This window comes from Eptesicus fuscus, chromosome 20 (assembly GCF_027574615.1).
Source record: "Eptesicus fuscus isolate TK198812 chromosome 20, DD_ASM_mEF_20220401, whole genome shotgun sequence".
NCBI classification, from domain to species: domain Eukaryota; kingdom Metazoa; phylum Chordata; class Mammalia; order Chiroptera; family Vespertilionidae; genus Eptesicus; species Eptesicus fuscus.
In genome coordinates, this window is record NC_072492.1 from 27229279 (window position 1) to 27254424 (window position 25146).

At 41.1% G+C, this 25146-nt stretch overlaps 1 protein-coding gene across 8 annotated transcripts in view; it reads left to right on the forward strand.

The window, feature by feature from the left end:
• Nucleotides 1–3719: 3719 nt before the first annotated feature.
• The window catches only part of RAD51C (RAD51 paralog C), a 68465-nt gene continuing 47038 nt past the window's right edge, over nucleotides 3720–25146 (forward strand). For 6 of the 8 annotated variants that reach the window (XM_054709843.1, XM_054709842.1, XM_054709841.1 and 3 more), the window contains exons 1-5: nucleotides 3720–3915; nucleotides 7029–7278; nucleotides 8607–8773; nucleotides 14557–14690; nucleotides 20539–20670. In XM_054709843.1, the coding sequence (XP_054565818.1) occupies nucleotides 3798–3915; nucleotides 7029–7278; nucleotides 8607–8773; nucleotides 14557–14690; nucleotides 20539–20670 (801 nt within the window). In that variant the 5' untranslated portion in view covers nucleotides 3720–3797. The remainder of the gene's footprint in view (nucleotides 3916–7028; nucleotides 7279–8606; nucleotides 8774–14556; nucleotides 14691–20538; nucleotides 20671–25146) is intronic. The other 2 variants (XM_054709846.1, XM_054709847.1) reach the window with 2 other exon arrangements.

The window sequence follows — 25146 nt, forward strand, 5'->3', positions numbered from 1 at the left end:
CAGGGGATCAAGCCCTCAACTCAGGCATAGGTCCTGACCAGGAAACGAACCAGCAACCTTCTAGTGCACCAGACTATGCCTAGCTGAGCCACAATGGCCAAGGCCAGAGGTTTTTCAAATCAAATCACATCACATATGTAAAACAACTTTTCTTTGGCACTTTACAATTTTAGGCACTTTTATTTTTTATTTATTTATTTATTTAATATTTCTTTGTTGATTTCAGAGAGGAAGGGAGAAGAAGAGAGAGATAGAAACATCACTGATGAGAGAAATCATTGATCGGCTGCCTCCTGCACACCCACTACTGGGGATCGAGCCTGCAAACCAGGCATGTGCTCTTGGCCGGAATGGAACCTGGGACCCTTCAGTCCGCAGGCTGATGCTCTATCCACTTAGCCAAGCCGGCTAGGGCTATTTTTGCTTTCTTTTTTTTTAAAAATCTTTATTATTGAAAGTATTACATATGTCCCCTTTTCCCCCCCATCAACCCTCTCCAGCCCATCGGCCCTCTACCCCAGGCCCTCACCACCCCACTGTTTGGGTCCATGGGTTATGCATATATGCATGCAAGGTCTTTGGTTGATTACTTCCCACCCTCCCCCGCCTTCCCTCTGAGATGATTTTATTTATTTATTTATTTATTTATTTATTTATTTAAATATATTTTATTGATTTTTACAGGGAGGAAGGGAGAGGGATAGAGAGCTAGAAATGTTGATGAGAGAGAAACATCGACCAGCTGCCTCCTGCACATCTACTGGGGATGTGCCCGCAACCAAGGTACATGCCCTTGACCGGAATCGAACCTGGGACCCTTCAGTCCGCAAGCCGACGCTCTATCCACTGAGCCAAACCGGTTTCGGCGGATTATTTTATTTTTAAAACGTTTTTATTGATTTTTCAGAGGGAGAAAGAGAAATACTGATTTGAGAGAGAAAAAAAAATTTATCAGCTGATTCCTGCACGCGCGCACACACACACACACACACACACACACACACACCATCCCCAACGGAGGATTGAGCCTGCAACCTGGGCAGGTGTCCTGACCAGGAATTGAACTAGGAACCCTTTTGGTACACAGGACGATGCTCAACCAACTGAGCCACACCAGCTAGAGCTATAGGCACTTTTAAAAAAAGTCTCACAGCATAGCACTTGGATGAGCTAGGTTTCATTCAACTGAATACACATATCAGAACATTTTTAAATGGAGAAAGAAACTAAGGTTTATTACATACCTTTTCTGTGCCAAATACTTAATATGTATTCATTTAATCTTTCCAACAACCCCATGAAATATTACCTTCTACTTGCAGGTGAGAAAACTGAGTAAACTTGCTGAAAGTCTCACAGTTGGTAATTTCCAGAGATGTGATAAAAACCAAATTTGTATGACTCCAAAGAGTACATCCATCATTGTGCCTCTCAAACTTTTTTCAACAAGTAACCCCAATTGCAAAGAAAAATAAAAACATATACCTAGGAGGTGTTGGGAGACTACTGAAGTGTCCAGTTTAAACAGGATCTCTCTTCAAAGTCTTTATCTTAAAATGTATTTTTATGTTTGCAGTTCACTCTACAATATATTAATACTTATTCAATAGAAAATGTTTTAAATGGTTTACCAATTAAATTACTCAACTCCTCTCTCTCTCTCTAAAAAAAACCCAAAACATATTTGAGAAAACCTGATACTACAGGAAGGAAGATGTACCTTCCATATAAATCCTAGTTTTCTTAGTTCCTGGAGCCTGGCCTATTAAACTTGGATCCTAGTTTAAAAGCCTGATTATACAGGCTTTTTAAAAAAACTTAAGAATAATGGTAAAAACAATAATTACAGGCAATTCAAGGGTCAGAATAAGATATAAATAACACATAATTGTACAGCCACAGATAGAGTTAACTAGTTCCTTAACTCTCCAATGCCAATGAAACAAAATTCTAAGCACTGCCCATCCCATTGAGTTTGACCAAACGAACTGAAGAACTATCCTTACATGTGTTAGCACCATCCCAAGGCCCCAGTTGCTTTACAGGCATAAGCGTGAATCCTCCCTGTGGACAACTTTATGGAATGCCCACGGTGTGCCCTGATGTGGCTCATACTAGCGGTTAAGCAACGTACCGACTGGCAACAAACCACATTTTGATCAGTCCTACCCGACTTCCTCTGCCCTGCCAAACTGGGGACAAACACTTTTCGAATGCACCCCCACCCCAAGAGGGGCTCACAAGTTGGAAGTCGCTCGTGGTAGAGTAAAAGGGGACTAGGCTTTCATTTTGGCTTCAAGAAAACGGTGCTGTGAGCTGCCGTGTTTTCCCAGCGGACCGGTAGCGAGCGTTCGAAACGTGAAGGATTTGCTAAAGCGGCCATCCTATGTTGGCCCGAAAGAATTCATAACTCACTTAGGCGAGGACAGATTCAGTAAACCACCCCTCAAGTCCCTCCAAGTCCTCTGTGTTGCAGGCAGTCTTTTCCCAACTCTGCACCAGAACAGGAGCTCTGGCGTCACCCGACTACTGCATCTTAGCCCGGGGAGCCCATGCCCAGTAATATCGGGGGAGATTACTTGCTTACTTTTCCAGCAACTTCTTCAGCGAGGCAGGACGTGACGAACCAACGGCCTCAGAACCCAGCTTGCTCCAAACTGGTCTCGCAGAAAGCCGTTGGTGGGTGAGGACGTGACGAACCAACGGCCTCAGAACCCAGCTTGCTCCACACTGGTCTCGCAGAGAGGCGTCGGCGGGTGGGTGGGTGGGCGGGCTGGACGCGGAGCGATCTCTGGAGGAGGCGGGCTAGCCCATAATCCCTCGCGATGGCGAGGGCGGGAAAGGCAGGTGGCGGGCTAGTCCACCATACCCTCTCGATGGCGAGGGCGGGAAAGGCGAGGGGGAGAAAGCAAGGGAGAGAGCAAGAGAAAGCCCAAGAGGCTGGAACCCTATAATGGGGACCCAGATTAATCCTTATCTGTCCGTTCCATATCCCAAACCGGTAACTGCCCAGTGTGGGTGCACGTTACTCCCACCGGGGTGATCACACGGATTAACAACCCTGGGATTTCACCCATGGGCAGATGTGAGGAAATGTGGCGTGTAGGGCCCACTGGGCCTGGCTCTCCATCCTGCGGTCTCCAACATATATATATATATATATATATATATATGTGAATATATATATATATTATATGTGTGTGTGTGTGTGTGTGTGTGTGTATATATTGATTTTACAGAGAGGGAAAGGGATAAAGAGAAACATGGATGAGAGAGAAACATCAATCAGCTGCCTCCTACACGCCCCCTACTGGGGACCAACCGGCAACCAAGGTACATGCCTTTAACCAGAATTGAACCAGGGACCCTTCAGTCTGTAGGCCGAGGCTCTATTCACTAAGCCAAACCGGTTAGGGCTATTAGGGTGTTTTTATTTATTTTTTTGTCCGCTGGAGTCGAAGAATGAATTCACGGAGAGAAGATGGTATAGCAAAGGTGGAAATTTATTAAAGAACAAGTACAGACTCCCACATAGGGAGGGGGAAAGGGTCTCCTAGGGTGTATTTTTATGGGGAAACCGTATTGGGCTTTGGAAGATTGACGACAGAAAGGCGCGTTCTTGGGGAAATTTAATATATGCCTTCACAGAGTCGCAGAGCCCAAGGCCGCGTGCAGCCAGGCCGCAGACCCCGCCCCTTCCGCTTTACGTCTGACGTCACGCTGCGCGGCCGGGCGCGGGCGTGGGGAATTCGGCCGCCTGGAATTTGGCAGTTCCGAGCTAGCGGTCCGGCTTTGAAATGCAGCGGGATTTAGTTAGTTTTCCCCTGTCCCCAGCGGTGCGGGTGAAAATGGTGTCTGCAGGATTCCAAACTGCTGAGGAACTCCTAGAGGTGAAACCCTCCGAGCTCAGCAAAGGTAACGACTCCCGACGTTAAACTGTGGTACCTGGGCCGCCATCTGTGCCGCCTCCGTCTCTGTTCTCTCGCTCTCAGTCTCCGCAGATTCTGCTGCCGCCCACGGCAGCGTTTACAACGTGAAAAGGCTCCTTCATTATACTTAAACATGGTTTGGACGGTTAGAACTGTGGTCTTGGGAACATTTACTGATTGCTTTCTCTGTCCGTCCCTGCTGCATGCTCTGAGGATTACGTCATTTATACTCAAAAGAGTACTTTTGAGAACTTTACATGGGCCATGTCCAGTATACAGACGAAGGCACTGGTGCTCGGGGAGGTTAAGGAACTTTTCATAATGACTGGGCTAGGGAGTTGTAGAGCCAGGATTGGAACTCATATGGGCTGTTTACTTTTCGCTGTTCCTAAACCCAAGGGACAGGGATTAAATTTGAAACATGAAGGATTCGTGATAGGACTAGAGATACTAAGAGTGAAGGAAAGGGGTAGAAAGAAGACAGTGCTTCTTTTTGTTACTCCCTGAGAAAACCCTAAACCTCACATTCCAGAACACTAGATAATACGTTGGTGGGGACCAGTGCATCCTGAGGCAAACAAAAATAAAGCTGTCCGCAGTCAGTCTCGCTGAGTACATTATACGATGGTATGCCTAGAACTATAATATCAAGATAGAACCGAACTGTAAGTCATTGTCCTTAACAATATGAAATGAGGTTTCAACTAGTCACCCAAGAATAAATGTGGGTGGTGGTGGTGCTCTCTGAGCCCGGCGGAGGGGTGGGGGGCGGGAGAGGAGCGCAGAGTGAGAGTACTGGACGCTCCGGGAGGCGGCGGGGGGAAGAAGGGGGGAAGAGCAGTGCCCCTCCCAAAAAAGAATAAATGTAGACCCAATGTTAATTATTTGTTTTAAATCTTACACCTCACATGGTGTCCCCCAAAGTTTGATGGGCTCTTTTTCTTTCAACAAGTTGGTTTTCCAGAAAAGGAATGAGAGAATCTGAATGATAAAAAGATAACAATTGCCCTGGTTGGCTCAGTAGATAGAGCGCCTGCCTGAGGGCTGAAGGCTTCTGGGTTCAATTCCGGTCAAGGGCACATGCCTGGATTGAGGGCTTGATCCCCGGTGTGGGGCATGCAGGAGACAGCCGATCAATGATTCTCATCATGGATGTTTCTGTCTCTCCCTCTCCTTTCCTCTCTGAAATCAATAAAAAATATTTATTTTAAAAAAGCTAACAATTATTGAGCATTTTGGATGGCCTGGTTTTCTACCAAGCTTTTTACAAGTATTGTCTCATATCCATTTTGTAGAAGAAAAAAATCTGAGACGCAAAAAAGTAACTTACCCAAACATGGCAACTACATAGTGGTGCAACCAGGCTTTACAGACCCAAGTAATTTGACTCCAGAGTTCAAGCTCTCAAATTGTATAGGATTTTCCTTGCCTTATCATTATTGTGTTTTGTTAGCACCAAATTTATATTTTATATTCTTACCAAATCAAGCACTGATATATCAAACTCTTAAGTGATATCCTCACAATTATTTCTCCCCTCAGCTTGTTTTTTGTTTTATAAATATGTTTTTATTGATTTCAGAGAGAGGAAGGGAGAGAGAGAAAAACATTGATGAGATAGAAACATCGACCTGCTGCTCCTGCACCCTCTGCACAGCCTCTACTAGGGATTGAGCCCACAAGTTAGGCACCTAACCTTCCTTGCAGGGAATGACGGCCAGCCATCTGAGCCACATCGGCCAGGGCAGCAGCTTATTTTGTAATTACTTTTTTATCTTCTTAGGCCATATTATCAGATAGGAATGAAATTGTGTAGTTAAGGAAAGCGTAAGTATATTGTTTAAAGTATATTGTTTAAAATATTTGTGCAAAAATAAATAAAATATTTGTGCATCAAATAGTTATTCTCATTAAATAGAGTGATACTTGAATTTTTCATGCCAGTGTTCCCATGAAAAGTTTTTTTTCCCCATGAAAAGTTTTTATTATGAATAATACATGCACTTTGTAAAATGCAAATTCTTTTTAAAAAAATTGATTTTAGATATGAAAGGAGAGAGAGAAAAACATTGATGTGAGAGAAATATTGATCAGTTGCCTCTTGTGTGTACTTGGACCAGGGGTTGAATCTAACACCTTTCAGTGTACAGGAGGACACTTCAAGCAATTGAGTCATACTGGCCAGGGCCACATGCACTTCTTTTATTTTTATAATATATATATATATTTTTAATATATTTTATTGGTTAGAAACATCGATGAGAGAGAAACACTGATCAGCTGCCTCTTGCACATCCCCCACCGGGGATGTGCCCGCAACCAAGGTACATGCCCTTGACCGGAATCGAACCTGGGACCCTTGAGTCCGCAGGCCGACGCTCTATCCACTGAGCCACACCGGTTTCGGCTGTAATATATTTTTATTGATTTCAGAGAGGAAGGGAGAGAGAGAGAAACATTAATGATGAGAGAGAATTATGTATCGGCTGCCTCCTGCACATCCCCCACTGGGGATGGAGCCCGTAACCAGGACACGTGCCCTGACCAGGAATCAAACTCATGCCCTTTAAGTTCCTAGGCCAGTGCTCTATCCACTGAGCCAAATCAGCCAGGGCTCAATTCTATTTCTGAGGTAATAAATTTTTTAAGTATGTGAGGACTGAGAAAACATAAATCCATTTATTTTTTATTTTTACTTTTATTTTTAAAATATATTTTATTGATTTTTTACAGAGAGGAAGGGAGAGGGATAGAGAGGTAGAAACATCGATGAGAGAGAACATCGATCAGCTGCCTCCTGCACACACCCCACTCGGGATGCGCCCGCAACCAAGGTACATACCCCCGACCGGAATCAAACCTGGGACCCTTTAGTCCACAGGCCGACGCTCTATCCACTGAGCCAAACTGGTTTCGGCTATAAATCCATTTATTAACTTGAAAGGTTAAATAGTTAATGGAATGTTACATTTTTATGTTTATCTACTCTTGGCATCAATTTTGCTATCTAAAAATTAAAATTAATAAAGAAAACCAAGTAGCATAGTATGCTGTTTCGAATCTCTCAAGAATCTGTGTTTTTTCTTACTCTACTTTCAGAAGTTGGGATATCTAAAGAGGAAGCCTTAGAAGCTCTGCAAATTATAAGAAGAGAATGTCTCACAGATAAACCAAGACATGCTGAGTCAGGCAAGAAATGTACAGCACTGGATCTTCTTGAGCAGGAGCATACCCAGAACTTTATAATTACCTTCTGTTCAGCACTAGATAATATTCTTGGGGGTGGAGTACCCTTAACCAAAACAACAGAAATTTGTGGTGCACCAGGTGTTGGAAAAACTCAGTTATGGTAAACTAAAATGTTCCCTTCTTAAGGGTAGGCTTAACATTTTATGTAAGTAATAGAGTATTGTGCTAAGGATCTATAGTCAGACCGAAAAAGACATGTATGTGTTCACAAATTTTTGTGTTTGTGTATGTGCCTCAAACAAAAACCAACTGAATATTTGTGTTACTTTAGCATTCCATCTTGATAAATTGATATGATTATTTTGATATAAAAAGTGTTTCTTTTACAACATTGTAATGTAGTCATTAGGATAAAAAAGCAGTCTTCTACTTTATTACATAATTAATTCCAGAGAATATATTTGAAAATCAAATGTTTGAAAGTAGAGCCCGGTCACTGTGGCTCAGTGGTTGAGCATCCACCTAGGAACCAAGAAAATTGCCGGTTGGATTCCTAGTCAGGACATATGCCCAGGTTGTGGGCTCCATCCCCAGTAGGGGTGCATGCAGGAGTCAGCCAATCAATGAAGTTCCTTTCTCATCAATGTTTCTATCTCTCTATCCCTCTCTCTCAAAATCAATAAAAACTTATTTTAAAAAAAATCTGAGACTTAAAAAAAAAAGTAGATTTATATATAGTAAGAAAGGGTTCCATTCCCAGAGGCCTAAAAAAACCACTAAAATTCCTTAACCATGATTTTATAGGCACACCCTTTCCCTAATCCAAGCATCAATTGATTCACATATGCAGGGTGGGGCTTACAGTAGATTTTATGGAAAATAATATAATAAAACTAGATTAAGCTTTTTATAATAAAAATAGTAGGCTTACAGTAGTTTATATGGAAAATAATATAATCTATATAATAAAAGGCTAATATCAAATGAACAGCAGAATGACTGGTCGCTAGGCGTGCACTGACCACCAGGGGCAGATGCTCAATGCAGGAGCTGCCCCGGGTGGTCAGTGTGCTCCTACAGGGGGAGCGCCACTCAGTCAGAAGCCAGGCTCACCGCTGGCCAGTGCAGTGGCAGTGATGGGCGTCTCTCCCACCTCTGCTGCAGTGATAAGCCGTCTGTCAGACATCCCCCAAGGGCTCCTGGACTGCAAGAAGGTGCAGTCCGGGCTATGGGACCCCTCGCCCCCGAGTACACGAATTTCTTGCATCAACCTCTAGTAAATAATAATACAAGAATAAACTTTCTTGTACTCCCAGTTGTAATCCTATTTTAGCCCCACCCTGTTTTGGAGCCATGGAGAATCAGCCATCTCTGTTGTCTGGGCTGTATATTTGCATTTATAAAACATTTGGTAATCTGGAGTTTGAAGATCACTATGTTAGAAGATCATTATAATGATTTGTTTATTTGACTTCTTTCTCTTGATAGTATGCAGTTGGCAGTAGATGTGCAGATACCAGAATGTTTTGGAGGAGTGGAAGGCGAAGCAGTTTTTATTGATACAGAGGGAAGTTTTATGGTTGATAGAGTGGTAGATCTTGCTACTGCCTGCATTCAGCACCTTCAGCTTATAGCAGGAACAGGTATGGAAGAGGGTAAGTTAGCAGGTGATTCTCTTTTTTTCTGTATTGTAAAAGAAATTTGCATTTGTACTCATCTCAAGTCTTAGCGAGAGACCATTTTGGAAAATTAACCTTAATGACTTGACAATGTACTGGTGTTAAATTCTCATAGCCTTCTTAAAAATTAGAAATGCCACAACCTGAATTGGCCTTTTCTTCCCCTTTTATGGCCCTCACTATAGGAGCTCTAGGGCAAAATTTGTGTATGTATTTCAGTGTATGGCTTCAAATCATACTTTGACCTGCCAGGTGTAAACTAATTTTGTTGGAACTTTACTGTAACTATTGTCTCAATGCACTCACTATATTCAGTGCATTTAGTGTATTGACTTTCATACTGGTTTTTCCAAAAACAAAAACTATGTTTGGAAGTATTTGGAACATTAAGATGATTGACCTATGGGGCTATGAGTAGTACGTAAATGACTTCATGACTATGCTAATTGTATTGCTAAAGTGTTTGGAAGTTTTTTGTACTTATTATGTGAAAAGAAAGTTTTCTATAAAAATGTAAAGGTAATTTATATTCAAGTTCAAGTCCTTTCAGTTTCTTATAAAATTAAATGGTTTCTGGTTTGACTTTTTAAAAAATTTGCTTTGTTTTATCTTATTTTTTGGATGTACAGTCTTTATTCTTTTCTCTAGATCAGTGATGGGCAACCTTTTGAGCTTGGTGTGTCAAACTTCGCCAAAAAACTGAGCATAACTCGGGTAGTATGTCACTTTGAGGAAAAAACATTATTTCGCAAATGTTTCATCCTCAGGAGCAGCTAATGTTTCATCCTCGGCATGTGGCCGCCTCAGCGGCCGCGTGTCATCAGAAATGGCTATGCGTGTCAGCGCTGACACGCGTGTCATAGGTTCGCCATCACTGCTCTAGATGTTTCAAAAAACAATGCTTTTCATATATCCTTGTATTTCCTTTAAATGTTTGTAATCAGCCGAATTTAAAAAATACATATATATTATATTTTTTTTTTATTGATTTCAGAGATGAAGGGAGAGGGAGAGAGAGTTTGAAACAACAATGATGAGAGAGAATCATTGATCAGCTGCCTCCTGCATACCCCACACTGGGAATCAAGCCTGCAAACCCCACCCCCCGCCCAGTGCCCTGACTGGGAATTGAACCATGACCTCCTGGTTCGTAGGTGGATGCTCAACCACTGAGCCACGCCAGCCGGGCTGTATATTTTTATTTTAATGGAAGTGCTAAGTGTCCTCTTTAACTAATGACCAGTATATCTGCTGAAAGTCCTTAAAGCTAGCCATGTCACAATGAATATTTGTGAGATCTGACAACAACAGGCGTATTCAGGGTCGCAAGGCCGTAGGCACAATGTATATTTGTAATAGTGTTGTGTTTTGTTTTGTTTTATTATCATTTGAGGATATGTTTTTTATTAATTTTAGAGAGAGGAAAAGGGAGAGAAGAGAAACGTTGATGTGAGAGAGAAGCATTGATTGGCTGCCTCCTGTGTACACCCCAACTGGGGATCGAACCTGACACCTAGGTATGTGCCCTGGTCCAGAGTCTAATCTTTTGGTGTAGGGAGCGATGCTCCAACCAATGGAGCCACCCCACCAGGGCTGTAATAGTGTCTTAAAATCTTATTGTAAATATTATTGGTATAAAACTGCGATATAAAGTTTTTCGTGAGTGGTGTATGATTAAGGTGTCATTTTTTTGGTTAAAAATGAACTTTTAAAATGTATACTTGGCCCTGGCTGTTGTGGCTCAGTTGGTTGAGTATTGTTCTATGCACTGCCCTGTCAGGGCACATGCCCAGGTTGCAGACTCGATCCTTGGTGGGGGACTTGCAGGAGGCAGCCTATTGATCTCTCTCTCTCTCTCTCTCTCTCTCTCTCTCTCCCCCTCTTCCTTCTCTCTCTAAAAATCAATTTAAGAAGAAGAAGAAAAAAAGACAAAAAACACACACACACAACAACAATTTAAAAAATCAATTAAAAATTTAGTATATTTGTAATAGGCAATGTTTTCTGAAATTTAATTTCTTGGGGTTTATTTTTCAATGTTAAAATATAAGTACATTTTAAAAATGCAACACTTCTTAAGTGTTTTTTTTTCTGAAATATGTACAAAGCCAAACTGCTTATTTCTTTTTTTTTTTTTATTGTTTATAGTATTACATGTCTCCTTTTTTCCTGATTGATCCCTCCCCCCTCAGCCACTCCCACTCCCAAGGGCAAGTCCCCACAGCCCCAGTGTCTGTGTCATTGGTTATGCTAATATGCATGCATATAAGTCCTTTGGTTGATCTCTAACCCTCCCCTCCCCTGCCTTCTCTCTGAGTTTGGACAGTGTGTTCAGTGCTACCTTGTCTCTGGATCTGTTTTTGTTCATCAGTTTATATTGATCATTATATCCCACATATGAGCGAGATCATGTGATATTTATCTTTCTCTGACTGGCTTATTTTGCTTACCATAATGCTCTCCAGCTCCATCCATGCTGTTGCAAGTGGTAAAAGTTCCTTCTTTTTTATAGCAGCAAAGTATTCCATTGTGTAAATGTACCACAGTTTTTTGTTTTGTTTTTTTAATCTTTATTGTTCAGATTATTACAGATGTTCCTCTTTTTCACCCCGTACCTTCCCTCCACCCAGTTCCCACCCAACCCCAGGCCCTTGTCCCACCACTGTTCTCGTCCATAGGTGTAAGCTCTTTGTCCAGTCTCTTCCTGCACCCCCCACACCTCCTTCCCCCAAAGAATTGTCAGTCCACTCCCTTTCCATGCCCCTGATTCTATTACATTCACCAGTTTGTTCTGTTCATCAGATTTTTTTATTCATTTGATTTTTAGATTCACTTGTTGATAGATATGTATTTGTTGTCACTTTGTTGTTCATAATTTTTTATCTTTACCTTTTTCTTCTTCTTCCTCTTCTTAAAGAATACCCTTTAGCATTTCATATAATACTGGTTTGGTGGTGATGAACTCCTTTAGTTTCTTGTTGTCTTTGAAGCTGTTTATCTGCCCTTCAATTCTAAATGATAGCTTTGCTGGGTAGAGTAATCTTGGTTGTAGGTTCTTGCTATTCATCACTTTGAATATTTCTTACCACTCCCTTCTGGCCTGCATAGTTTCTGTTGAGAAATCAGCTGGAAGTCTCTTGTAGGTACTCTCTTGTAGGTAACTGTTTTTCTCTTGCTGCTTTTGAGATTCTCTCTTTGTCTTTTGCCCTTGGCATTTTAATTATGATGTGTCTTGGTATGGTCCTCTTTGGATTCCTTTTGTTTGGGGTTCTCTGCACTTCCTGGACTTGTAAGTATTTTTTTCACCAGGTAGGGGAAGTTTTCTTTTCCTTTTTTTTTTTAAATGTTTTTATTGATTTCAGAGAGGAAGGGAGAGGGAGAGAGATAGAAACATCAATCATGAGAGAGAATCATTGATTGGCTGCCTCCTGCACACCCGCCACTGGGGATTGAGCCTGCAACCCAGGCATGTACCCTTGACAGGAATCGAACCTGGGACCCTTCAGTCTAAGAGCCAGTGTACGCTCTATTCACCGAGCCAAACCGGCCAGGGCAAGGGGAAATTTTCTGTCATTATTTCTTCAAATAGGTTTTCAATATCTTGCTCTCTCTCTTCTTCTGGCACCCCCATAATTCGGATGTTGGTACGCTTGAAGTTGTCCCAGAGGCTCCTTACACTATCTTCATATTTTTGGATTCTTTTTGCTTTTCTGGTTGGGTGTTTTTTGCTCCTTCGTATTTCAAATCTTTGACTTGATTATTTGGATCCTCTAGTCTGCTGTTGGATCTCTGTATATTATTTTTTATTTCAGTCAGTGTATGCTTAATTTCTAGTTGGTCCTTTTTCATATCCTTGAGGGTCTCACTAAATTTCTCGGAGGTTTCTAGAAGATTCTTGAGTAACCTTATAACCGTGGTTTTGAACTCTATATCCAGTAGTTGGCTTTCCTCAATTTCTTTCATTTGTGACATGTTTCTCTTTCTCCGCATTTTGGCTGCTTTCCTGTGTTGATAGAGTGGCCTTGTGTCCTAGGTGTCCTATAGGGCCCAGTAGCTCAGCCTCCCCAATTACCTGAGGTGGACACTCTTGGTGTACCCTTTGTGGGCTGTGTGCACAGTCTTGTTGTAGTTAAGCCTTGATTGCTGTTGGTATCACTGAGAGGAATTGACCTCCAGGCCAATTGGCTGTGAGGACCAGCTCTGTCTACGATGGGAGAACTGCTGTGCTGGAGATACCCTTATGGGGCAGGACTTGCTTCACTGGGGTTTTGGTGCTCACTGAGTCTGCCCCCTGAGTGTGTTGCTTATGGATGTGAAGAGTTGTAATCTGGTATGGTCTCATACTGACCACTGGGTACACTGGCTCTTAGATCTCCAAGGAGGTGCAAAGTCAGCCACTGCCTGAGGCCACCCAGCAGGAGCTACAGAGAGATCCACAGATTCCTCCCCTTTGTATTGGGTTTTGAAGTGCCCAGACGAGGCCCAGCTGTGTAGCAAGGCAGGCTGCTGCTGCTGGATTGATTGCTTTGGGGCTCCCTGACCCAGCTGCTGCTTGTTTGACAGGTTTTAGGCTGAGAAAGGACATGCCATTCATATGCAAAAGCCACTGCACACAGTTTGGGTGGGGTTATAAATTTGGTAGGGCGGGATCTCAGGGAATCACTAGGGTGGAGCAAACAGCAATGGCTGCCAGGCAGCCCTGCACTGGAGAGTTCCCCTGTGCAGGAACGATGATCGCTGTGCACACCTCCGTCTGAAAAAAAAAGAAAAAGCCACCCTCACGTTCCTGTCCTGATGCCCGACAGTCCAGTTTCTCCCCATATGTGTCTGGGTCCCCCCTGAGTCTCACCTGGAACTGGAGTTCAGAGCAAGCAAGAGCTTGTACTCCCTCCCGATTAAAAAAGCAGCGCACCTGGGTGCCAGCCTGTTCCGTGCCTCTGCACCTCCTACCAGTCTCAATGCTCTTTCTTCTTTACTTCTTTAGTTGTAGAACTTCCACTCAGCTTTCCCGTGGTTCTGGATGATAGTTGTTCTGACTTTTAGTTGTAATTTTGATGTGATTGTGAGAGGCAGCACATACAGTGTCAGGGCCAGCCTGACAGGTGAACCAGGCTGAGGTAGGGAGGTGGGAATTAAGAAAAGAAAGACAGGAAAGCGGGATTGGCACTTAGGCTGTTTCCATATCTTAGCTATTGTAAATTGTGCTGCTATGAACATAGGGGTGCATATATCCTTTCTGATTGGTGTTTCTGGTTTCCAAACTGCTTATTTTTTAAATCCAATCCAAGTAGGGAATTTCATTTTATATCATTGGTTCTAGTTAAATTATCAAGTTATACTATAGCATTTAAGGGGAAAAGACTTTTTTTTTGAACATTTTTCCTATTAACTGTTAGTTTGCAATCCTGTGGGGGAAAAAAACAAGAAAGGGAAATTCCAGTATGTTACCTCTATTGAGTGGAAGCCAATAACTAGAAATATGAAAACACAGGCATTAAAAACTAGTTGTATATGTGTATAAACAGTTTCTACATAGCCTAGTATGTAAGGAAACAATGGAAAGGATGAAAGAAGAGGACAGGAATTATGAGATGATAGTTTATAGGGATTTTGCTAAAATTTTGTCATCTTTCAAATAAAGTCAAGAGTTCTGTTCACAGTGAAGCATTTTGTTATTCAAAAGTATTGTTTTTCTTTAGTCACCAATATATCAAAACAGGTAACTAATTATTTTAAGATTGTTTTCTTGTTTATTTCAGCACACCCGAAGGCTTTGGAGAATTTCACTCTTGAAAACATTCTTTCCCATATTTATTATTTTCGTTGTCATGACTACACAGAGCTACTGGCACAAGTTTATCTACTCTCAGACTTCCTTTCAGAACATGCAAAGGTATGGCTCAAACTACTGAAATATAACTTACCAATGTAACTAATATATCTTAGGAAGTGTCTGGTTAAGCCAATTCAGAAAACTTATTTATTCCTTGCCCTATAATTTATTTATGTTTACATTTATTTAGCTTGTATATATTAATACTATGCCCAAAGTAAGAAATTGAAATAATATAAAAAGAGGTTCCACCTCTAGTAATGGTGGAATAGCTCCTATCAAACAAACTGTGTAGAGTGGTATAAAATGGAAAATAACATTTCCCTTCTGCTATTGCTTCCTAGTACCTCTCCCTAAAGTTGACCACTATTAATAGTTTCTTGTGTGTCTTCTCAAAAATATTTTTATACATATTATAATATCTAGTTCCCCATTTTTAAAATTTGTTGATGGGATTATACTGTATTATTGTTCTGCACCTTCCATTTTGGCTTAGTGTTTTGCATATCTTTCTGTATCATTACATACAGATAGACCTTATTCTTTTTTCAGCTGCATATTTCATTTTAAGAAGGTACTTTTTTGCTGTTGGTGGGAAAGTAAAATGGTATGATTGTAGAAAACAGTATGTCAGTTCCTCAAAAAATTGAAAATAGAACTACCATATAATACAGCAATTTTACTTCTGGGTATATAGCCAACAGAATTGAAAGCAGGGTCTTGAAGACATATTTATACATTCGTACATTTATGTTCACAGCAGGATTATTTACAGTAGCTAGAACATGGAAGTAACACAAGTGTCCATTGATGGATGACTAGATAAGCAACATGTGCTACATACATACATACTTACAATGGAATATTATTCAGTCTTAAAAAGGAAAGAAAATCTGACACATGCTACAACATGGATGAATCTTGAGGACTCTATGCTAAGTGTAATAAGCTATATATGCTTTTATGAGGTATTAGGAGTAGTCAAAGTCATAGAGACAGAAAGTAAAACAGTGGTTGCCAGGGCCCAGGGAGAAGAGAAGAATGGGAGTTATTGTTTAGTGGGTATAGAGTTTTAGTTTTAAAAGATGAAAAGAGTTCTAGAGATGTACAACATTATAAATATATTTAATACCACTAAACTGTACACATAAAATGATTAAGAGGGTAAATATTTCTGTTATATGTATTTTACCATAATTAAAAAGGTTGGGGGGGGGCCCTAGCCGGTTTGGTTCGGTGGGTAGAGCATTGGCCTGCGGACTAAAGGGTCCCAGGTTCGATTCCAGCCAAGGGCACATGCCCGGGTTGTGGGCTCGATCCACCCCCAGTAGGGACGTGCAGGAGGCAGCCTATCAATGATTGTCTCTCATCATTGATGTTTTTATCTCTCCATCTTTCTCCCTTCCTCTCTGAAATCAATAAAAATATATATATTAGCCCTAGCCGGTTTGGCTCACTGGATAGAGCATCGGCCTTTGGACTGAAGGGTGCCAGGTTCGATTCTGGTCAAGGGCATGTACCTTGGTTGCAGGCACATCCCCAATAAGGGGTATGCAGGAGGCAGCTGATCGATGCTTCTCTCTCATCGATATTTCTAACTCTCTATCCCTCTCCCTTCCTCTCTGTAAAAAAAATCAATAAAATATATATTAAAAAAAAAAATATATATATACATATATATATATATATATATTTTTAAATGGTTCGGGGGGAGTAGGTACCTTAATTTATTAAACCAGTTCTTTGTTGGTGGACTTTTAGTGCTATTATTAACAATGCTTTGGGGATAATCCTTACACATATCTCTTGGGGTACATTTGTGAGTATGTTTATGGGATAAATGCTAAGATTAGAATTGCAATGTTAAAGGTGATATGTAATTTTAAAAGGCTTTTAAATAGAATCACATTGATCTTTCTCTCTCTCTCTCTCCCTCCCCCTCCCTCACTTTCACTCCCTCTCTCTCTGCCCTCTCTCTCAAAATCAATGGGAAAAAAAAAAAAGGCTTTTAAATAGATTTTTAGAGAGAAGGGGAGGGAGGAAAAGGGAGAGGGAGAAAGAAACATAGATGTGAGAGGAAAACATTGATCTGCTGCCCTCCTGCACGCTCCCTACTGGAGATCAAGTCCGCAACCCAGGTGGGCATGTTCCCCAACCAGGAACTGAACCAGCAACTTTATGATACACCAGATGATGCCCAAACAACTGAGCCACACTGGCCAGGGCCCCATTTGGTAACGTTTTACTTTTGGCTTTTATGAGTTTAATGACAAGCCCTGTTTTATCCTCATTCTGTAATTCATTGGCTTTCTACCTTCAGTATACTCTCTTGAGAAACCAAGGAAATTCACCAGACCATCTCTAAGAACTTCCATCCTAAACTTGGGAAAGCTGTCAGTGTGAATAGTTACCACTTAGCAGAAGGTCCACATCTCTGTAATTTAGCCACTTTCAGTAAAATCTGGACTGTGGAGAGGAAAAACAAATTTCCATTCTTTTTGTTCATTGGAGGTTAGGCTATACAGCTCCTCTGGCATGAGCAGATAGGTCCTTGGATGCCCTGGGTATTTAGGGCTCCCTGCAAATATCCTGGTGTCAAAAGCTATAATTATATGGAGTTTTCCTGTGGAATATTTTTTTGTTGATTTGAGCTAATGATCATACCTAGTTAATTCATTAGTTTTCTAATAGAAGAATATGTCCTCAATTTTTGTGTAGTTCACAATGTAATGGGTACAGACAGAACATATTTTTAAGATCAATATGATTTTGACATTTTCCCCATTACTTTATTAAAAGTTTAGACTATCAGCAAGACAAATCAAGCTCTGACTTGTAGCTGATTTATTTGCTGATTTCTTTTTTTTTTTTTTCTTTTTTTTTTTTTAAATATATTTTATTGATTTTTTACAGAGAGGAAGGGAGAGGGATAGAAAGCTAGAAACATCAATGAGAGAGAAACATCGACCAGCTGCCTCCTGCACACCCCCTACCTACCGGGGATGTGCCCGCAACCAAGATACATGCCCTTGACCGGAATCGAACCTGGGACCTTTCAGTCTACAGGCCGACGCTCTATCCACTGAGCCAAACCGGTTTTGGCTCTTTTTTTTCTTTAAAAAAAAAATATATATTTTATTGATTTTTTACAGAGAGGAAGAGAGAGGGATAGAGAGCTAGAAACATTGATGAGAAAGAAACATCGATCAGCTGCCTCTTGCACTCCCCCTCCTGGGGATGCGCCCGCAACCAAGGTACATGCCCCCCAACCGGAACCGAACCTGGGACCCTTGAGTCCGCAGGCTGACGCTCTATCCACTGAGCCAAACCGGTTTCGGCTATTTGCTGATTTCTATGTAGAAAATCCTCCTATGGTGGCTGATTTCAAGCTTACCGAACGTGGAGTAGAGAAGAAACACTGTATTGTAGCACATCACTATGTAGTAGTTCCGCAATAAAGATAAAATAGGTGCAAATGATCTAAAGAGCATAGATAATAGTAAAATATAAAAAATTAGGAAGAAGTGATTTTTCAGTATTTATTATCCGTATTTTATTTTATCCAAATACTTATATGACTTATTTACTCATAAAATTTATATCGTTTTATTTATTTAAAAATATATATTTTATTAATTTTTTACAGAGAGGAAGGGAGAGGGATAGAGAGTTAGAAACATCGATGAGAGAGAAACATCGATCAGCTGCCTCCTGCACACCCCCCACTGGGGCTGTGCCCGCAACCGAGGTACATGCCCTTGACCGGAATCGAACCCAGGACCTTTCAGTCCACAGGCCGACGCTCTATCCATTGAGCCAAACCGGCTTCGGCTATAGTTTTATTTTTAATGGCTGATTTGCATAATTTCTGAAAATTTAGCTTGGCTTAATAGCCTATAGGATTTGGCTTTAGCTCACCATTGTACCTTCCTGATATAATTTCCTATCATTCCCTCTCACTACATTTTTTTTTTCTGACCCTTAAACATGCCAAACTTGTTTGTGTCTTTGGTCCTTTGCCCTTTTGACTCCTTATACATAGATTATCTTTCCCTCCAAGAGGTTCTTACCCAGGACTCAGTTCTATTGCCTGACTTCTCATTGATGCTTTCCCTCACATTTAAGTTAGCCTCCCTCTACCCCAAGAGCTACTTGTTCTTCGTCATTTGGTGTCTTCATAACTCCTATCATTATCAGAAATTGTTTTATTCAGTATGTGTTTGTATGTTAATTGTCTCTTACTCCACTAGTACATAAGCTGCAAGAGAACTTGTTCTCCAGTGCCTGTAACAGTGACTAGCATATAGGTGTCAATAAAAATTTGCTGGATGAATAAATGAATACTCTAAATAAAAGCTATGAAAATGGCTTGTACATTGCTTCACAAAACCCTCTTCTTTAGCCTAATTCTTATTAGATAGAAAAAATACCTTATAGTTTTTCATTTGTTTACTCTAACTTCACTGTAGGTGCCATTATTTGGATTATATTAGAACTGAAACTGTCATGAAAATGTTTATCATCTGTAAGTAAACTTTCTTGATTATAATTTAAAACAGAATTGCCTCATGCTGAATTCTGTATTATAACAGATTCTGTAGTGATTAGTTGTTTCCCTATAGTATGTTTAAAATTAAGGGGGAAAAGTATATCGTTAAGTTTTTGAAGAAGGTGTGATAATTTAATATTTGAAGAGTTTTAACATAGAAGGAATCCTGAAGGTAAAAACTAATGTAATTAACTGAGAAATTTGTTTAACTAAGACTTAAAAGTGCTTTTTGTCAATAAAATATTACTGTAAAACACAATGTGTAGTGGCAACTGATAAGAAAATTGTAAGTGCTTCTTTTTCTTTTTGCTGAATTACTTTTTTAAGTGCATAAATTATCAAACCAGAGTACATTTTAACTTCTGGTAATTAATACAAAAGCATTGGATAAATTACCCTAGCCAGGTGGCCCAGTTGGTTGGAATGGCATCCTATACACAAAAAAGGTTGCTGGTTCAATTCCCAGTCAGGGCACATACGTAGGTTTTGGGTTCCATCCTGGTCAGGGCGCCTGCAGGAGGCAACCTATCGATGTTTCTCTCTCTCTCTCTCTCTCTCTCTCTCTCTCTCTCTCTCTCTCTTTTCCCCCTCCCCCTCGCTCCCCCTTTCCCTCTCCCTCATTCCTCTCCCTTCCTCTCTCTAAAATCAATAAACATATTCTAGGATGAGGATTTAAAAAAAAAAAAAAAAAGGGAATTGGCCTAGCTGGTGTGTCTCAGTGGTTGAATATCAACCTGAACCAGGAGGTAGGTCACAGTTCGATTCCCAGTCAGGGCACATGGTTAGGTTGAAGGGCTTGATCCTCAGTAGGTGGTCAATCGATGATTGTCTCTCATCATTGATGTTTCTATCTCTCTCTCTCTCTTCCTCTCTGAAAACAAACATTTTTTAAAAAAGCATTGGATGCCCTAGCTGGTTTGGTTGGCTTGTGGATCGAAGGGTCCTGGATTCTATTTTGGTCAAAGGCATGTATGTACCTCTGTTGCAGGCTCCTCCCCAGCCCCGGCCACAGCCCTGGCCCTGACTCTGGTCAGGGCGTGTGCAGGGGGCAACCAATCGATGTGTCTCTCTCACATGGATATTTCTCTCTGTCTTTCCCTCTCTCTTCCACTCTCTCTAAAATCAATGGAAAAATATCCTCGGGTGAAGATTAGAAAAAATAAAAAAGCATTGGGTGAGTAGATATATCCGAAATAAAGCCTTTGTAAAGTTGGGAATAGAACGCTGGATTTTAAGGGTTTTTTATGCAATGGGCTGTGCTTTTTTAAATATCAGTTTTATTTTTTTAAATTTATTTTTATTTTTTATCAGTTTTGTTTTTAATACCAAATCTAATATCATTATTTCTTCTATATTTAGGTTCGATTAGTGATAGTGGATGGTATTGCTTTTCCTTTTCGTCATGACTTTGATGACTTATCCCTTCGAACTCGATTACTAAATGGCCTAGCCCAGCAAATGATCAGCCTTGCAAATAATCACAGATTAGCTGTAAGTATAATTAGTTAAGAGAATTCTATAATAGTTAAGAAGATTGTATCAAATATTAATGCCTACAAGTAGCAGAATAGAATTTCTCAGGTCAGTAAAGAAGGACATATTAATGTACACATAGTTTTAAATGTAGTTTTGTTTTGGCTTAGCTATTATAAAAAATTAATTCCAGTCATAAGTGTTGTTTATCGATTTTCCTGGAAAAGAATAAGCATAAGTAAGATGCCATATTTTAAAAATGGACTTTGGTAATTGCAGTGTTTTCTTTGTCTAAATATACTTGATGTGTTTTAGGTAAGCTCTTCCAACATTCCCATTTTTCTTTTAATTTGAGTCTTTGATTATTACATAACGTGTAATCATAGACTCAGATGGATAGGAAAATGACATTGTAAAGAGCCAAGATGTTTGGAGGTAGAGGTAATTCTTAGATTTGAAATGTGAGGAGAAAGGTAAAGATAAGTTCAAAAGTGAAGAGAGAAAAAGGAGTGAGTTTAAAACTTTTTTTAAATTGTGTTTGCCAGCACTTCCCATTCTGCAATGCTATTCCACCACTGACACAAATATACACACTTATATGTGAGGGAGATGAGAGGTCAAACTGCTTAACTTGATTTTCTTGTCTTTAACCTGAGTCCTTAGCACATGCCTGTAATACATCATAAGTAAATAAAGAATTACTTGATAAAATAATTTCAAAACGTGCATCTTTTCTTTTGAGCTATTAGATTTTTTTTGCCATATACTGAAAAGCATAGTATTCTGTCTTTGAATTATTTTTTTCCATTAATTTGTACGTAATTTTATGCGTTCTTTTAATATCCATGAAGAGCACCCACTTGGGGGCACTCAAGACTAATGAGTTGCCATAGTTCCTTAGGTTTTTGTTTGTTTTTAACAAAAATAGCCTATCTTTTCTAATTAAAAAAAGTAATGCAGCCCTGGCTGATGTGGCTCAGTTGGTTGAGTGTTTTCCCATACACCAAGTGGTCGCAGCTGGTTCACTTCCCAGTCAGTGCACATCCCTGGGTTTTGGGCTTGATCATGTAGGAGGCGACCAATCAAAGTGACCCTCTCACATCGATGTTTCTGTTTCTCTCCCTGTCCCTTTCTTTCTATCTCTCAGATCAATAAAAAAGGACATACTAAAAAATTATAAAAAATATTTAAAAAGTAATGCAAATAACACAAAAAACTATGCAGTATTTAAGTAATGTAAACATTTGCAAACTCACATGAAACAAGATATCCATATATATGATTAAGTGAAAAAATGCAAGTTGTATAATAATATATTTAATGGATCCCACTTTTGAGAAAAATAAAAATTATATATGAGCATTTATATCTATGAAGAAAAATACTGAAAGGACCAAAACATTAACAGTGGTTATTTCTAGAGCTAAGATTTTTGGGGGGTTAAGGGCATACTTTACTCTCTTACTTTATAAATTATTTTTTGCTTGACTTTTAATTTTCTGGTTAGCAGGTAGAGAGGCATGTCTGACCTTTGATAATAAATACATCTTACAATTTTAAGTTATGTGCTTGCTATAAAAAAATTATAAGTCATCAAAATGTAAACAATTATATTATCTATTACTCAGAAATGATTATTGTTGAGTTTGCTGTACATATTTTTCCAAACTTATTCTATGCATACATAAACATGTTTCAAAGTAAGACCACATTATGCATACTATTATGCAAAGCAATATTTTGTTCACTTAATATATTGCAAACATCTTTCCATATATATCCTATATAATAAAAGCCTAGTATACTAGGTATCCAGTCATCTGGTTGTTCGTTCAATCAAAGTGTAATATGTTAATGATATGCTAAGGTTGCTCAACCGCTCACTATGATGTGCACTGGGTCACCAGGGGGGCAGACAGTTGACTGGTCAACCAGTCGCTCTGACATGCACTGACCACTAGGGGGTAGACGCTCTGACTGGTAGGTTAGCTTGCTGTAGGGGTCTGGCTGATTGGGACTGAGCAAGATGGGCCGGACACGGCCTGGAGCCCCTCTGCGGTCCCTCCCTGGCTGGCCAACCTTCCGCATCCCTCCCCGGCCCTGATGGTGCACCCGTGGGGTCCTTCAGCCTGGCCTGCACCCTCTCGCAATCTGGGACCCCTTGGGAGATGTTGGAGAGCTGGTTTCAGTCTGATCCTGCAGGCCAGGCTGAGGGACCCCACTGGTGCACAAATTCATGCACTGGGCCTCTAGTTACTAGCTAAGTTTACCTTACCTTAGCTACATAGTATTTTGTTGTTTGATTATAGAAGTTTTTTTAACCACTTCCCTATTGATTATCTTTAAAGTTGACTCCAGTTTTTCATAATTTAAAACACTGCAATTAACAACTTTACATATACTTCTTTGTCCATTCATCCAGTTATTTCTGAAAGTATTAAGCCAAAGGGATATCTGTTTTAAACATTTTGTTATATATTATCAAATTATCCTCAGAAAATGTGTTCCAAAGTATGTTGTCTTCAGCAATGAATGGGAATTCTTGTTTTTCCACATCTTTACCAACTTTGAGTCTTTTAAATCTTTGCCATGCTGATGTGGAGAGAGTTCTTTTACTTTTTTATTTTTTAAATATATTTTTATTGATTTCAGAAAGGAAGAGAGAGGGAGAGAGAGATAGAAACATCAATAATGAGAATCATTGATCGGTTGCTCTTGCACGCCCCACACTAGGGATCAAGCCTGCAACCTGGGCATGTGCCCTGACCAGGAATCGAACCGTGACCTCTTGGTTCATTGGTCAACACTCAACCACTGAACCATGCCGGCCAGGCAAGAGAATCCTTTTAGAAATGCATTTATTTGATTATTAGCAGAAATGCTTATTTGACAATTTTTAAAAAATATATTTTATTGATTTTTTTTTTTTTACAGAGAGGAAGGGAGAGGGATAGAGAGTTAGAAACATCGATGAGAGAGAAACATCAACCAGCTGCCTCCTGCACAACCCCAACTGGGGATGTGTCCGCAACCAAGGTACATGCCCTTGATCGGAATCGAACCTGGGACCCTTCAGTCCGCAGGCAGATGCTTTATCCACTGAGCCAAATCGGTTTCGGCTTATTTGACAATTTTATTAAGATATAATTAACATACCATAAAACTCACCCTTTTAAAGTGTACAGTTCAGTGGTTTTAGTATATTCAGAGTTTTGCAAGCATCATTACTATCTGATTTTGGAACATTTTCATTATCCCAAAAAGAAATCCCTTACCCATTAGCTGTCACTCCACATTGCAACCTCCCTTTAGCTCCTAACAACCAGTAGTGTACTTTTTGTCTCTATGTATTTTTTTTCTCTTGATATTTTCTACTAGAGGCCCGATGCATGAATTTGTGCATGGGTGGGGTCCCTCAGCCTGGCTGGCAATCGAGGCCTATTGGGGGGGCTGGCTGGCCAGGGGGAGGAGCCCCAGGAGGTTGGCTGGCTGGCCGGCAGGGGGTGGTGGAGGAGACCGTGAGAGGTGGGGTGGCTGGGGGTAAGGGCTGCAGGAGATTGGCTGTGGGAGCGCACTGATCACCAGGGGGCAGCTCCTGCATTGAGAATCTGCCCCCTGGTGATCAGTGTGCATCATAGCAACTGGTCAACTGGTCGTTCCAGTCATTTGGTTATAATGGTCGCTTAGGCTTTTATATCCTATACTAGAGGCCCAATGCACAAAATTTGAGCTAGAGTAGGCCTTCCTTCCCCCGGCTGCCAGCACTGGCTTCCCTCTGGCACCCGGGACCTGGGCTTTCCTTGCAGCCCTGGCTTCGTCCGGAAGGTCATCTGGAAGGATGCCTGGTCTAATTAGCATATTATGCTTTTATTATTATAGATAATAAAAGGCTAATATGCAAATAGACCAAACGGCAGAACAACTGGTCACTGTGACGTGCACTGTCCACCAGAGGGTGTGTGCGGAACATGGCGGGTGTTGGCCGCAGCAGGATGGTGGAATAGGTGAGCGGGGGCGCCAGTCGCTGTCGTCGGGGCGAGCCTCTGGTGATTACTGAAAATTCTTTGCTCCTGTGCACCACGGTCCTGCCAGGTGCTTGCACCTGCTGCCAGCGCCGGCTGCACCTGCACCTGCTGCTGGTGCCAGCACTGATTGCTTGGCGCTGTCAGCAGGTGTGAGTGGCAGCTGCCGGCCCCAATTGCTGCTCAGAGCTTCCGAGGGGAGATAAGGGCGGGCAGCCAACTCTCACACCCGCTGCCAGTGATAGCCCTGCTTGCACCTGCTGCTGGTGCTGGAGCCACTGCTCGCACCCACTGCCAGCGCTGGTCCCACTTGCACCCACTGCCGGTGCCCGGAGCCAGTGCCCGGTGCCGGTCCTGATCGCTTAGCGCCATTAGCCGGTGCAAGTGGCAGCTGCCAGCCCTGATCGCCCCTGAGGGCTTCTTTGCCTCCGCCTCTTCGTGAGGGGTGATCGGGGCAGCAGCTGCCACTCAC